The sequence below is a fragment of the Ostrea edulis genome, chromosome 4 (genome assembly GCF_947568905.1).
Source record: "Ostrea edulis chromosome 4, xbOstEdul1.1, whole genome shotgun sequence".
NCBI lineage: Eukaryota > Metazoa > Mollusca > Bivalvia > Ostreida > Ostreidae > Ostrea > Ostrea edulis.
This window is the reverse complement of record NC_079167.1, coordinates 38,852,869-38,867,269: the sequence shown is the minus strand read 5'-3', so window position 1 is coordinate 38,867,269 and position 14,401 is coordinate 38,852,869. Positions and strand designations below refer to the sequence as shown.

At 35.4% G+C, this 14,401-nt stretch overlaps 1 protein-coding gene across 23 annotated transcripts in view; it reads right to left on the bottom strand.

Moving 5' to 3' along the window:
- The window catches only part of LOC125668024 (uncharacterized), a 44,805-nt gene extending 36,283 nt beyond the window's left edge, over positions 1-8,522 (bottom strand). For 4 of the 23 annotated variants that reach the window (XM_056162571.1, XM_056162572.1, XM_056162570.1 and 1 more), the window contains exons 1-4: positions 3,686-4,057; positions 1,810-1,842; positions 703-888; positions 440-583 (exon numbers count right to left, since the gene is read on the bottom strand). In XM_056162571.1, the coding sequence (XP_056018546.1) occupies positions 440-583; positions 703-888; positions 1,810-1,842; positions 3,686-3,871 (549 nt within the window). In that variant the 5' untranslated portion in view covers positions 3,872-4,057. The other 19 variants (XM_056162574.1, XM_056162579.1, XM_056162576.1 and 16 more) reach the window with 15 other exon arrangements.
- Between the last annotated feature and the right edge of the window lie 5,879 nt (positions 8,523-14,401).

The window sequence follows — 14,401 nt, the reverse complement described above, 5'->3', positions numbered from 1 at the left end:
CAACCTTCAACTTAGACATGGTCAACTTCAAACTACAACATTGTTACTAGTACAGAGTACCTTGTACGCTCTGAATCTTTCTGCAGTGCAATTCCAGACATTGACAATACCTGTAACTGTACACCAAAGCTTGATGGTAAAAATGGAATTTTCAGGTAGATAGTACGATATCCAGGAAATTTAATCTAGATTGTATATACATGAGCTTTTCACACTAGATCTTATGGGGAATGAATAATCTGGGAAAACATCAGGTACAAAAATACAGACACCATAAAAATAATTACAGAGAGCATTAACTTATGGATTTACAAAAATCCTTAGAATTCAAAAGCTTAATTGATATAACTTTGATAAAAAATATCCCTAAAAGGACTTTTGTCATCTATCCCTATAAGATACATTGTCATCAGATATACATTCTCCTGAGGCATCTTACATCGTCTGGGAGATGAATGCTCATGCTAGTGTTAGACATGGGGGAATAATTGTCTAGACGAGAATCCCTCCCCAGTGGGGAGATGGTTCGTCCATAACCAGGCTCCGAATTGTGTACTAGTTCCTTCTCTCTTAGCATTTCATACTGCAATAAAATAAAGGAATGTTATCTAAATTAGTACAAATATCAACACAGTAAAAGTTTTTATAAAGTTTTATAACGATCTCTTATACAGAAATTATATCTGATCTCTCTAGCTTTACCTCGAGCTGCAGCTGTTGTACATCTCTGTCTTTGGATAGGGGGAGCCTGCTCCTACTCCTTTGTAACTGAGGGTATCCTAACTGGATGTTTGTGTCTTCTAAGGAATCCAATAGAATCCTTTCTTGCAAGTTCCGAATATCTCGACTTTTTTCTCGATTGGCTTTTAGAGCCTGGAGTTGGCGTACCTTTACAAAGTTTAGGACAGTTGTCTAAGCATGTTCCCCCAAATATATGTACTACATGAATCTAGTCCTCTGACGAGTACCGTCCATGTATGCGTATTTATATCAAAGTTTTTAAAATTCAGTGTAATTGTAATTCGGGAACAATTTGTCACAATCATGAATTAGCATATTCTGCATATATTTCTCTCCATTATGTGAATAAAATTTTATATTTGGCTCTGATAACTAGTTCTCACACGATTGTCAAAAAAGTCAAAATATGAACCTCACTGAAATCAGTACACATCATTGTAATAGTAAATATTTCTACACCTTTCACAATTAATTTTTTTTTATTGATTAAGAATCTGTCAATCTTTAAATACAAATATTATCAAAAAGAAAGTAAAGCTTGGGGAATTAATTTCTAAAGGGTCATTCAAATATTTTTTCAATCGAATTTTTAATTTTGTCGAAAATAGGTAATCCTTCAATTTTAAATACTTGCAATGTATTTGTCATGTAAACCCAGTATGTGTCTAAGGTCTACAGTGAAGGGCTCTTTTCTGGAAATATTGTGGAGTCCTTCAACTTTTGATAAACCCCAGAATGGTTTCATTTCCACAAAATGACCCAAGAAATACTGAATGACCCTAATCAAGTCATATATAAAAATAAAACAAACAATAAATACTGTGTGCAGGTTGGCAGAGTTTTATTGCAGAAACTACATACACATGCAATACATGTCATTCAGTTCTAGAGAATGCACAGTCTGGGTAGCGGAGTACCCCAGTCAAAGCCTGGAATTGCTCTGGTTTTAGTACACAAGCTATAGGATTGCACTACATTAGTTCTACAGTTGACACACACTCAAAGTAACCTCAACCTGTGACACAACATGGCAATAACTTCTGCTGTTAAACTAAATTTATGTCTCACCTTGGACTCTAATTTCTCCCCTCCTGATAATGGCTGCAAATAGTTTGTTACTTAGGTCATTTAGGAAACCAATGTGTAAGATATACCCATAGTATTGAAAAACTATGTTTTCCTTCTGGATCAAAGCTAAACATGTCAGTGTATTTCAAATCTAGGCATGACATTTCATGAACACAATTACCGTATTTTGCCGAATATAATACGCACTTTTTTTAAAGAATATTTTTGTGCCAGAAAGGGGTGCGTATTATATACCACAATAGGTTTTTGACCTTTTTTTCCAGATGAAACTCGGTGATTAAGTAGTGTAATATTTCACTCAAAGACCAAGGCTTCGGATACTGTACGCCTTTTCACGTTCACCTATTTATTAAGTAGAAAATTCGACCTCAAGAAAATTACTACAGAAACGTAAAATTGCAGAAAATGTGATATATATACTTACAATATCTAAATAATTCAATTATCATGAAACAAACAGCCAATCAAATTGCATTGGATCTGACTATTCATTACATCGCATGCCGCCATTATTGAAAGCATGTGTACACAATAATGCCTTGACACATGCTAAAATTGTTGGAAAATAATTTTGTCACTTGCTAAAAGTTTGTTTACTGTAAGTTTTATGAATAGGCCTAATTTTTAATGAAATATTTATTTGAATCTTTGAAATAACTATTCTTGCGTAAAAGCGTGTGTTTTACGAAGCCATTGTTGTTTACACTGCTTTTGTTAGATACCCCCTCCGGGTAAAGAAATACCTACAAATTTTTTTTTCACACATTTTATTAGTCATCGTAGTTAACAAGGAGTTGATAATTTGCATCTTTGTACCTACCATGGTGTGTTGATTACAGTAAAATACGCGATAGTTTAATTGTTTAATTTTATTTTTATAACATCGGCTATTTGATTGATTTTAAGTTTCAACAAAGGAAATATCGAGTCAGTTAAGACTTTAATGCTACAAAATCTCGTGCTTTGCTGAAATGAACAGGCTTGTCCGGGTTGATATTTCCCTGAAGATTCTCATTGAAGATTACCGCGATGTAGACCTCATCTCAAAAAGTTTGCAAATTATTGTGCGTTGTTTAGAATTCATTATTTCTGCAAATATATTAAGTGAAAATTAACACCAAGTATAAAATAAAGATTACCGCTTAGTCAAAATTTTTGCTGCGTATTATACACCCGAAGTGCGTTTTTTCACCAACTTTTAGGCTCAAAGTGGGGGGTGCGTATTAAACACCACTGCGTATTATATTCGGCAAAATACGGTAAGTCTTAAGATAGAAAGGGTTAAAGATTTGTCTGACAGACTTTATTGTTTAATGGTAACACTATGCTCAACCCTGTACAAATCATACTGTATGTACTACAAGTACTCAACAAATCATATCTAATCTTGTACTGTATGTACTACAAGTACTCAACAACTCAAAATTGGGCAATATCAAGACAAATATGGCTAGTTTGTCAACTGGGCTGACAAACAATTATTTCATCTGGATATTGGTTACAATGTAATGAAATACCGTAGGACATGATAATGATGAAGCTCAATGGAAGATTAAATAATTGTTCTTCATTATAAACCCTATTTGTTATATCCAATAATTAATTGGGCTTTTTTAAAAATATCGCTTCACTACAAGCAGTATTTCATTATAAATAAGCATGTTTATTGTAACCATACTGTGCTGCAACTTCACACTGTATCTTTGAATCTATGACCTTAATTTAATTATTGGAACTAGTCCAGATTATATTTACCTTTCTTAAGATCTTTTTTTAGGACTTATAAATGAGATATCTGTCCCTATATTTCTATATGTTACCAACAGAAGTGAGAGTTAAATGATTAGCTACTCACCCTCTCCTCAGGGGTGTACTGTCTGGGTGGAGGGTCATCTGCTGACCGTAGGCCCTTTCTCAGACGTAAACTATCAGGGTCCCCGACCAAACCTCCGACACAGAACTTCTGCTTGTGTTTCTGAAGAAGGTTCAGTGTCCCAAAAGTCATGTGGCAATCATGGCATTTGTAACTGCCATCTGCCATCTTTTGTTTTCACTTAGTGTTTTTTCCTATCAATCATCTGAATGTTGTGTAACACATCAGCATCTTCTTAATTTGTCATAGTTTCACACCTGAAACTACAGAGGATAAAATTTATGAAAATTTTAAAAACATCCCACAAGGTAGCAACACCAAAACAAAAATCTCCATTAAATGGCGTTCACATCCTAGCGACCTTTCAATTGCCTGCGTCTGTGGAGATGCTTCCTTACCTGGGGTAGTTACGAAAATGGCATTTAAAGGTACTTGTCTGGTAATAACCACTTACATTATCAACAAAAAAAATCAATAATGTCAAATTTTATATGGTGTTCGTTTTATGCAAATAATTTCACACAGAAACTTAAGGTAACGGTATTAGACAACTGGTCTTTTGAACAAAAATGTTGAGGATTACATGTTTACATAATTTCGAAATTTCTTTCATAATCCTTTTGTATATATCTAAAGAAAACTTCATGGCACAAACATTTCTATTGAAATTATACTGAAGAATTATCTAATCCCTGGAATCTTTTACCTTGTAGCATCAGGATAGGATCGATCTTTCAAAATTAATTTCAGTTCAAATTTTCGTGAGTGAAAAATATCAGGGAAAGGAATTTTCAAGTTTAAAGCACCGAAAGGAACATTTTGTCTGTGTATGGCAGACGTCACCCATAGAAATTGTCCCGTCATACACCGGAATAAAATGCTCTGTTCACATTCACAAAGAACCTTAAAAAGCAATCAAAACTATATTCTTCATAGAAATTGTAAAGGTCTTTATTTACCATGCCTTAACCAAGACATTTCTATTCTTTATATTTCAAGCTGTTGAATAACATGTTTAATCTAACTGATCATGTTTAGATATAGGTAAATAAACTCTTTAATAGTCAAGTTGAAAGAAAATCACACAATATTTCTACAAAAAGCTACCTGAAACTTAAATTATAGGTTTGCAAGTTTGGATATGTTTTGAAATAAAATTACTTATACATGGTGGCTCTAAATTATGTTCCTGTGCTTAGATTTCTAGATGAATTGTTTGCTTCAAAGCTTTCATTGACTCCTAATAAGGAAAAAGTTGAAAAGTTGTAACAGGTTTTTTTTTAGGGAGAGCTAAAAGTCTTTCTATGTAAAAATATGCAAACAAGATTCTCAATGCATTCCTGCTATTCGAATTAACCTATTGTCATATGAAGATATATTATATGCTGCTATCTAAATTAACCTATTACATAAAATAATTTTATGCTGCTATCTGAATTAACCTATGTTACATAAAATATATTATTTAAACTAATCAAAGGCATACAAACAAGCCAACCGTTGCCTTCCTTAGCAACTGGTTCTAACACAGCAGTATAAACACTAGCTACAATAAAGTAGCCCTCTCCGATTTTTTTTTTCTTGAGGGAGAGACGAAAATGTCGGAATAAAAAAAATTGGATAGGGCTACATTATTGCAGTATACATAAACCCCAGAACTAGACAATGAGCAAGTGTCAGTAAATTCATAATTTTACCATAAGAATATTTGTTTTGAAGGTCTCAAAATAAGACTAGGTATTGGTGTACATAAATTAGTGGAAATTTAAATTGCAGCTGAAATAATGCATGTATGAATGTAGATAAATATAGTACAACTATTTCTAATGGCTGGGAATTCTGACAGAAATAAAATTACAATGTATATATAAGAAATAATTTAAAACTTAACTTTTGAAAATTCATGTATATAAATAAGAGTGTGAACTACAATACTTAATGCAACACGTGTTTATCATTGTATCCCTACACGTGCTTATCATTGTATCCCTACACGTGCTTATCATTGTATCCCTACACGTGCTTATCATTGTATCCCTACACGTGCTTATCATTGTATCCCTACACGTGCTTATCATTGTATCCCTACACGTGCTTATCAAGCTAATGAAATTCATTGTATCCCTACACGTGCTTATCATTGTATCCCTACACGTGCTTATCATTGTATCCCTACACGTGCTTATCATTGTATCCCTACACGTGCTTATCATTGTATCCCTACACGTGCTTATCAAGCTAATGAAATTCATTGTATCCCTACACGTGCTTATCATTGTATCCCTACACGTGCTTATCATTGTATCCCTACACGTGCTTATCATTGTATCCCTACACGTGCTTATCATTGTATCCCTACACGTGCTTATCATTGTATCCCTACACGTGCTTATCATTGTATCCCTACACGTGCTTATCATTGTATCCCTACACGTGCTTATCATTGTATCCCTACACGTGCTTATCATTGTATCCCTACACGTGCTTATCATTGTATCCCTACACGTGCTTATCATTGTATCCCTACATGTGCACACTGGTGATACTATTCTGCAAATATACTATTAGCTGGTAAAATATAAGGGAGGTAAGGAGGACACTCCGTGTACAGGTGCTAGATGTGTACCTTGATGTAAACCTTGCATATATATTATGCAACAGCATCATGAAAGGACACAATAGGATGTTACCATATTATAAATGTCTGTCTGCATGGAGAATGTGTATAGATAAAAGACAGACTGACAAAGGTTAAACTAAGATGGTAAAAAAAATCATTGAAGGGGCTTAAAAATCCTTTTCATAGAGAAAGTACTCATTAAATTAAATTAAAGCACTCTGTCGAACACAGCCATCTCAACATCAGTTTAACTTTTATCCTCTATAGACAGTGTGACAATAATCAAATTTTAGCATTACTATTAATTTTTTCTTGAAGTCAAAATTTAATCTTTATTTGGGTGCAATATATTTCTGACATTCTGTCAGAAATTTATAGTCAATACATATCCTGCAAATTTATCCCAGAAATGGCCTTTCTAGTGTTCCCAACAGTTTTAAAAGAAACATGATATCATATTTGGCTTTCACATAACATGTGTAGTGGTCAGACGGGTTTGATCCTGTGAAATATCAAAGCTCTAGCACTTACTGTTCAAAAGCTATTAGCAAGGTTAAAATTTTCAAAATGTAGGTCAAATGTCAAGGTCACAGGGTCAAAAATGTTGGTACCTACGAAAAGGTCTTGTCACAAGGAATACTCATGTGAAATGTCAAAGCTCTAGAACTTACTGTTCAAAAGTTATTAGCAAAGTTAAAGTTTCAGACAGGATAACAGAATTATGGAAATTTTACAGAATGACAGACAGGACAAAAACAATATGCCCCCCGATCTACTATCTCCGGAGCATAAAAAACCCCACCCCATACCAGTTTACTAAGTGATTTTAAAGTCATGTACTATATTTCAGAAACATTACAATTTCAGAAAACTGTTTCACTCGAATCCTAGCATGAATTTGGCTCTGTGAAAAAGGGAATGATATGGTGACACAAAGAATCTTGGGTCTTTTGGATATGACCTAAATAAAATGGAGGTCTAGTGTCATGGTAAGCTTTGACACAGCAACCTACAGTATTAATGGCACTATGGAGAGCCCTCACTGCTACGACTGTAAGAACCATGCAGAGGTCAAAATTTGTGGCACTTCACCTACATGTACATCTATACTAGCTGCAGAAGCTGTAGCTATCTGAGAAAATATTGGGATGGATCACATCCCAATACTTTCTCAGAGAGCTACAGTTCTGCAGCTACGTCTACACACAAGTAAAAAAATCTTGGATGGGATGTAAAATAACATACAAAGACATATGTTGATAAACATACTATACATATTGAATGAAAGAAGATACATATTGAACTTCGATTTCTGAATTACATAAGTTTTAAACCCTTGAACTACAACAGCTAATTTTAATTGGAATGAAAAAGAAATAGATGAAAATATCATATGTAGATGTAAATATGTTAAATGGTATGCAATAGCAGTCGATAATTTGTGACTTTTATTTCAGTTGAGTCCATTCTAAACCTCTAACAAAAACAAAGTATTTCTCAATTCAGGTGAATGGACCCTGGGTGAACAAGATCTAGGGTGACTATGTACAAGTTTAGTCTGTGGAGGCCATACAGGTTAGGTCGTGGGTTTTAGATAGCTTGCACCTGACTGAAGATTCAGGGAGCCATGATTAAAATTGTTTTTAAAAGGGTAAATTTAACAGACCCCGATTCAAAGCAAAATTTGGAGAGAAAATCTAAGAATATTTTCATTGTAAACATTTTTGTAAAAGAAATATTAGCTGATTAGTTAATTTTTGCAGCTGTTAAAAGAATGTCTAATGTTTTCCATTAAATATACAGAGGGAGCGGTTAAAAACAAAACACCCACAACAAACTTAAAAAGAAGGCCTACAAGTAAACCTACACCCGTTTACTAATGCAAGTTACACATACAACGAGACATACTTTGCAATCCAAGAATAGGTTGAAACTTCTTTCCATAACACAATTCTAGCCCATTTATCCTTTCTTTTCCTCTACATACCCCTGGCAGCTTCTGAACCGTACATTCGAAAAGAATTTCTCAAGCGTACAAGGACTACATAAAAAAAGCATCACTAACATCATATAAATTTTTACCAATTGGCATATTTTTAAAAAAGAATGTACAGTACCGTTGTATTCTGAAGACTTTACAAAGTAAGCTGAAAGTTTACTTTCGGCTCTTAGTTGCCATCTTTGTTAGATAAGTCATACGTCTATTATTCCATTTCTCAAACTATGAAAGACATGGGTTAATGTAATAATAATCTCTCTCTCTCTCTCTCTCTCTCTCTCTCTCTCTCTCTGTGTGTGTGTGTGTGTGTGTGTGTGTGTGTGTGTAATACAATGTATCCCAAGAATTTTAGAACTAGGCCTAATCTAAGAAAAAGGTGTGATGATATTTAAGTAAACATAATCAGGCACGTTGCATGGCATTACATCATTTTTTTTTTTTTTTTTGTAAGAGGGGGGGGGGGGGGGGGGGGGGGGGCAAATGAAAGGGGTGTAAGTGTATACTCATCTTTCACAGAACATCTGATTTCTTAAACGTCACTGAATATAACGTCACAATGCACAGCACGTCATAATGTGTACGACGTAACACATTCACCCTTGCGACTAAACATAAACATAATAGTGTGCTCTTGTGTGGACGCGATACGTTAGATAAGAGTAATGCAAATGGAAAATCAAAAGAGGATGATCTCTGGAAATGTTTTCCGTTCTATGGCAGACGACAAAGATTTGAAAAATGACTTTGTACCTCATGAACAGGTTAAGGACACCATCTCGAAAATTGAGGTTTTAAAAGCTGCTAATGTAAATGTTTCATCATTCCTGCCGTCATGGGCTGATGATGAATATTTCATACAGTTACACAAACCGAAGAAAATAAAGAAGAGAAATGTGTTTGAGGAGACAAGCATGGACACTGGAGAGGCAGTGCTGGAGAAAGAGTCAGAAGACAAGGCAATCATTGAGAGCGAACGAGCAATACTCAATGCAGAGAACAGACGAATCACACATTCTGTTCCTGAGATCAGTGGCGAGGAACTTGATATAAAAACAGAGGATGTTGCAGCATATATCCTGGGCATTGTGGAAAAGGCATTTGCAATAGTTCTCCAGGATACAGCAGTCCAAATACTAGATCCGGATGACGGCAGTGCAATAGTTCTACAAGATACCGCAGTCCAGAAACTAAGTCAGGATGACGGCAGTGCTATGGTAGAAACAAAAGATGTTAAAACTTCAGATGCGAGCCAGGAAATGGAAAATGAGTGTTTACAGAAAGATGTTAAATTAAAAGAGTTAAGACAGAAAAGCAAGTCAGTCAAAAGTGGATTGGACAAACCTGGGGAGCTTACTCCATTAGAAACAGGGAAAATACAAAAATTTATCCCCCGTAAGCTTTTTCTATCGAGTATAGATACCTTTAAACTTACACCAGATACCCAGGATTCCACCAAGAACAAAGTAGAGAAGACCAAGCCCGTGAAACCAAGGCCTTTACCGTGTAGTTTCCTCTGCACCACGGGACTTTCTCCTGCGGAAGAACCCCGTGTGGTGACACCGCGGAGAACATGGAGGGATCGCATTCTCCGATGTTTTGGATTTAAAAGATAGACTTTCTGAAAATCATGGAAATAGGAACGTGATTTTAAAGGATTTTTTGGTACTTTGCAAACGCATTATGTATGTTCATGGTGTTCTAATGTAGATTAAACGTATTATGTATGTTCATGGAGTTCAAACCTATTATGTATGTTCATGGTGTTCTGATACAAACGCGTACTATGTATGTTTATGGTGTTCTAACGTATTATGTATGTTCATGGTGTTCTAATGTAGATTAAACGTATTATGTATGTTCATGGTGTTCTAATGTAGATTAAACGTATTATGTATGTTCATGGTGTTCAAACCTATTATGTATGTTCATGGTGTTCTAACGTATCATGTATGTTCATGGTGTTCTAATGTAGATTAAATTTGTTTTCTGTTATACCTTTTGATTGTCCTCATCCTTACTCTAAATACTGTGAAGTATTATGAGGTCAGCACATTCATCTTAATTTACTTATAAGAATGGTGTACCCGATGCGTGCACAAAACAAAACCTTCCAAGTATTTAATGAGTGAAAGGTGAAGATAACGAACTCATAACTACTGTAAGCAATACAATATAGGTAGTTGAGCCAGAGGTGGGATCAGGTGTCTTTGAGGAGTAAGCATCCCCTGTCGGCCGGTCACACCCGCCGTGAGCCCAATATCCTGATCAGATAAACGGAGTTATTCGTAGTCAAAATTAATGTGCCAAGAGCGGCCTAACAATCGGCATGAAACATGTCAGACAGCATTTGACCCAATGATAGGTTGTACGAACTAGATCGTTATAACGACCACAGAATTTGCGAACTGCTGACTTCAATCGAGACTGGTGAAACCCCTGTATCATCAACTTGTTTGTCGCTAGCTTGCCTCGATTTAAAAACTGACGATATATATACACAGAACAAGTTCTTGCGTATCGAATCAGTTGAGAGATATAAACACCATATGCAGGTGATACTGGAATATTTCTATATAAATATGGAAAGTCGAAGATAGAAAAGTTGAAATCATCCCGTATGTCGTACAGTTCAGTTGTCAGTTTGCCGTTAATGTATAAAACGAGCAAAAATCACTATTTTGTATACCACATGATAAGATGAGTGTGTGTATGTGCCTTTGATATCTATATACAAATCTGTAAATTAATTATGGGTCAGCACAATCATTCTTTGATATAAGATTGAAGAAGTCGCATGCGTTTCTGCGGAACAGGGGTCTGGTCTAATAAAGAATGACGTCTTTTATTTTTTAGCTATTTATTTATTTTTTTATTTTTTTCGACAAGAGTTTATAAATTATATTTTTATGACCCCGGAAAAAAAACACCACCCCATGGCATACGTAAAACTTCCGACTGTAATTTTAAATGTCGAGACCTTTGCACTATACATTTCGCATAGTGAGACATTCTATAATTAGAAGACAGAAAATGCGGTGTGTGCCACGCCATTAAGCTGTGCGTACATGGATTGCACAAAAACTTGTGTCAAACTTGTTCATTACATTGAGTATCGTAAAATTTTGCCAAGGTTTTCGTCATATGGTAGGGTTGGGGAAAGGGGGGGGGGGGTTGCAGCCGTATTTAATGATTATTTCTGTTCAAGTTGTAATACAACGAATCCCGAGAATTTTAGAATCTTAAGGACTCTATTTCCTTCTCACTAAACATTGTGCACATCCGGTCAAAACCTCTCTCTCTCTCTCTCTGCATTTTCAGTGAAAGAAAATCAACGTTTTTCATGCATTAATTCAAAATGAAGTACACTGTACATGTAGTAGTAGTTTTCAAATACAAGTTAAATCCTGGACTTTTGTTTATATAAAAAAAATAATCAACGATAAAAGATGCAATCATTATTCCCACTGTCTGAGAGATAAGTGAAAAGATGTTTAAATGTATTGTTACTTTTATTTTGGGAAAACTTATATATTTCGTTTAAGAATGACAGAAAATAGTAAAAATGACGTACATGGGAGACATATTTCACGCCTTATAAAATCCAGTCCGGCCTGAGCATTTGGGTTTTTTGCCAGAGCTGGACCCTCTGGGAGCCTTAATCAAAGCTGCCCAATATCCCCTGCCTGATGAAGTGTCACCCCCTAACTTCAATTCCCGAACCTGCCCCCTGTACATCTTTATTCTCGATGAAATATGTACCTAACCTGACCGGTCTTTTCGCTCAATTTTTATACCGACTTAACTATGAATTTTTGAAAAACCATTAGCTACATGTACATACATGTATTATAAATCGATAAATAAAAATCACGTTAATTCTTGAGAACGGAAACTCATTTAGTGGGGGGGGGGGGTGAATTCAAGAAAAGATATTATTACTTATTCACTTGTTTGACGCATGAAATGAACAATTTCTCGTCTTCTTTACAACGAACAGTCTTAATAGTCATCGTAAAATAATCATTTAGAAGCCAAAATTTTTATTGACTTAATTTTTGGCAGTTTGGATAATTTCTAATCGTTCTGTCGAATGTTTGGGGTGCAGAGATCCTTTAAATATCGTTTTCATAAATACGAACACAAATAACAAACGAAAAAAATCTCTACAATGCTTTACTGGGACTATTTGCAAATTTTGTATTGGTTTTCGTATTCTCATACAAATAAAAAAAAAAATCATATTAAACATTTGTTCTGGTTCTTTTCACCCGACAGTAAATTAAATGCGTTCTTAGATAGTACCCTACACTAGATACCCAATTTCCCCCTTCACAACAAACTTTCAAGTCCTATAAAAATTAGATATTCATATGAATACTTTATATCTTACGAAAATTTATCAATAACTATGGGGCGTTCGAGAACAAACCCTTCACCCTCTCTTCTTTTTAAAGCTCACCTGAAGTGAAAGCTCACGTGCTATGGGTGCTGCTTTTGTATTTAGTGCTTTCTTTATCCCAATGGTTATTCATTGATTTCAAGAATTCATTTTCATGAAATGAAAAATTAGAATTGTGGATATTAAACATTTACCGTAATTACAAATAATACTAAGGATGTGCTTTGTGAGTGAAAAGCAGGACAAGAAAGGGGTTAAAGTGTATGCTCATCTGATTTCTTAAACGTCACTGAATATAACGTCACAATGCACAGCACGTCATAATGTGTACGACGTAACACATTCACCCTTGCGACTAAACATAAACATAATAGTGTGCTCTTGTGTGGACGCGATACGTTAGATAAGAGTAACGCAAATGGAAAATCAAAAGAGGATGATCTCTGGAAATGTTTTCCGTTTTATGGCAGACGACAAGGATTTGAAAAATGACTTTGTACCTCAAGAACAGGTTAAGGACACCATCTCTAAAATTGAGGTTTTAAAGCCTGCTAATGTAAATGTTTCATCATTCCTGCCGTCATGGGCTGATGATGAATATTTCATACAGTTACACAAACCGAAGAAAATAAAGAAGAGAAATGTGTTCGAGGAGACAAACATGGACACTGGAGAGGCAGTGCTGGAGAAAGAGTCAGAAGACAAGGCAATCATCGAGAGCGAACGAGCAATACTCAATGCAGAGAACAGAAGAATCACACATTCTGTTCCTGAGATCAGTGGCGAGGAACTTGATATAAAAACAGAGGATGTTGCAGCATATATCCTGGGCATTGTGGAAAAGGCATTTGCAATAGTTCTCCAGGATACAGCAGTCCAAAAACTAGATCCGGATGACGGCAGGTCAATAGTTCTACAAGATACCGCAGTCCAGAAACTAAGTCAGGATGACGGCAGTGCTATGGTAGAAACAAAAGATGTTAACACTTCAGATGCGAGCCAGGAAATGGAAAATGAGTGTTTACAGAAAGATGTTAAATTAAAAGAGTTAAGACAGAAAAGCAAGACAGTCAAAAGTGGATTGGACAAACCTGGGGAGCTTACTCCATTAGAAACAGGGAAAATACAAAAATTTATCCCCCGTAAGCTTTTTCTATCGAGTATAGAAACCTTTAAACTTACACCAGATAACCAGGATTCCACTAAGAACATAGTAGAGAAGACCAAGCCCGTGAAACCAAGGCCTTTACCGTGCAGTTTCCTCTGCGCCACGGGACTTTCTCCTGCGGAAGAACCCCGTGTGGTGAGACTGCGGAGAACATGGAGGGATCGCATTCTCCGATGTTTTGGATTTAAAAGATAGATATTCTGAAAATTATGAAGATAGGAACGTGATTTTAAAGGATTTTTTGGCATTTTGCAAACGTATTACGTGTGTTCATGGTGTTCTAATGTTACTTTACCAACATATTGTGTATGTTCATGGTGTTGTGATGTATTACGTATGTTCATGGTGTTGTGATGTATTACGTATGTTCATGGTGTTGTGATGCATTACGTATGTTCATGGTGTTGTGATGTATTACGTATGTTCATGGTGTTGTGATGTATTACGTATGTTCATGGTGTTGTGATGTATTACGTATGTTCATGGTGTTGTGATGTATTACGTATGTTCAT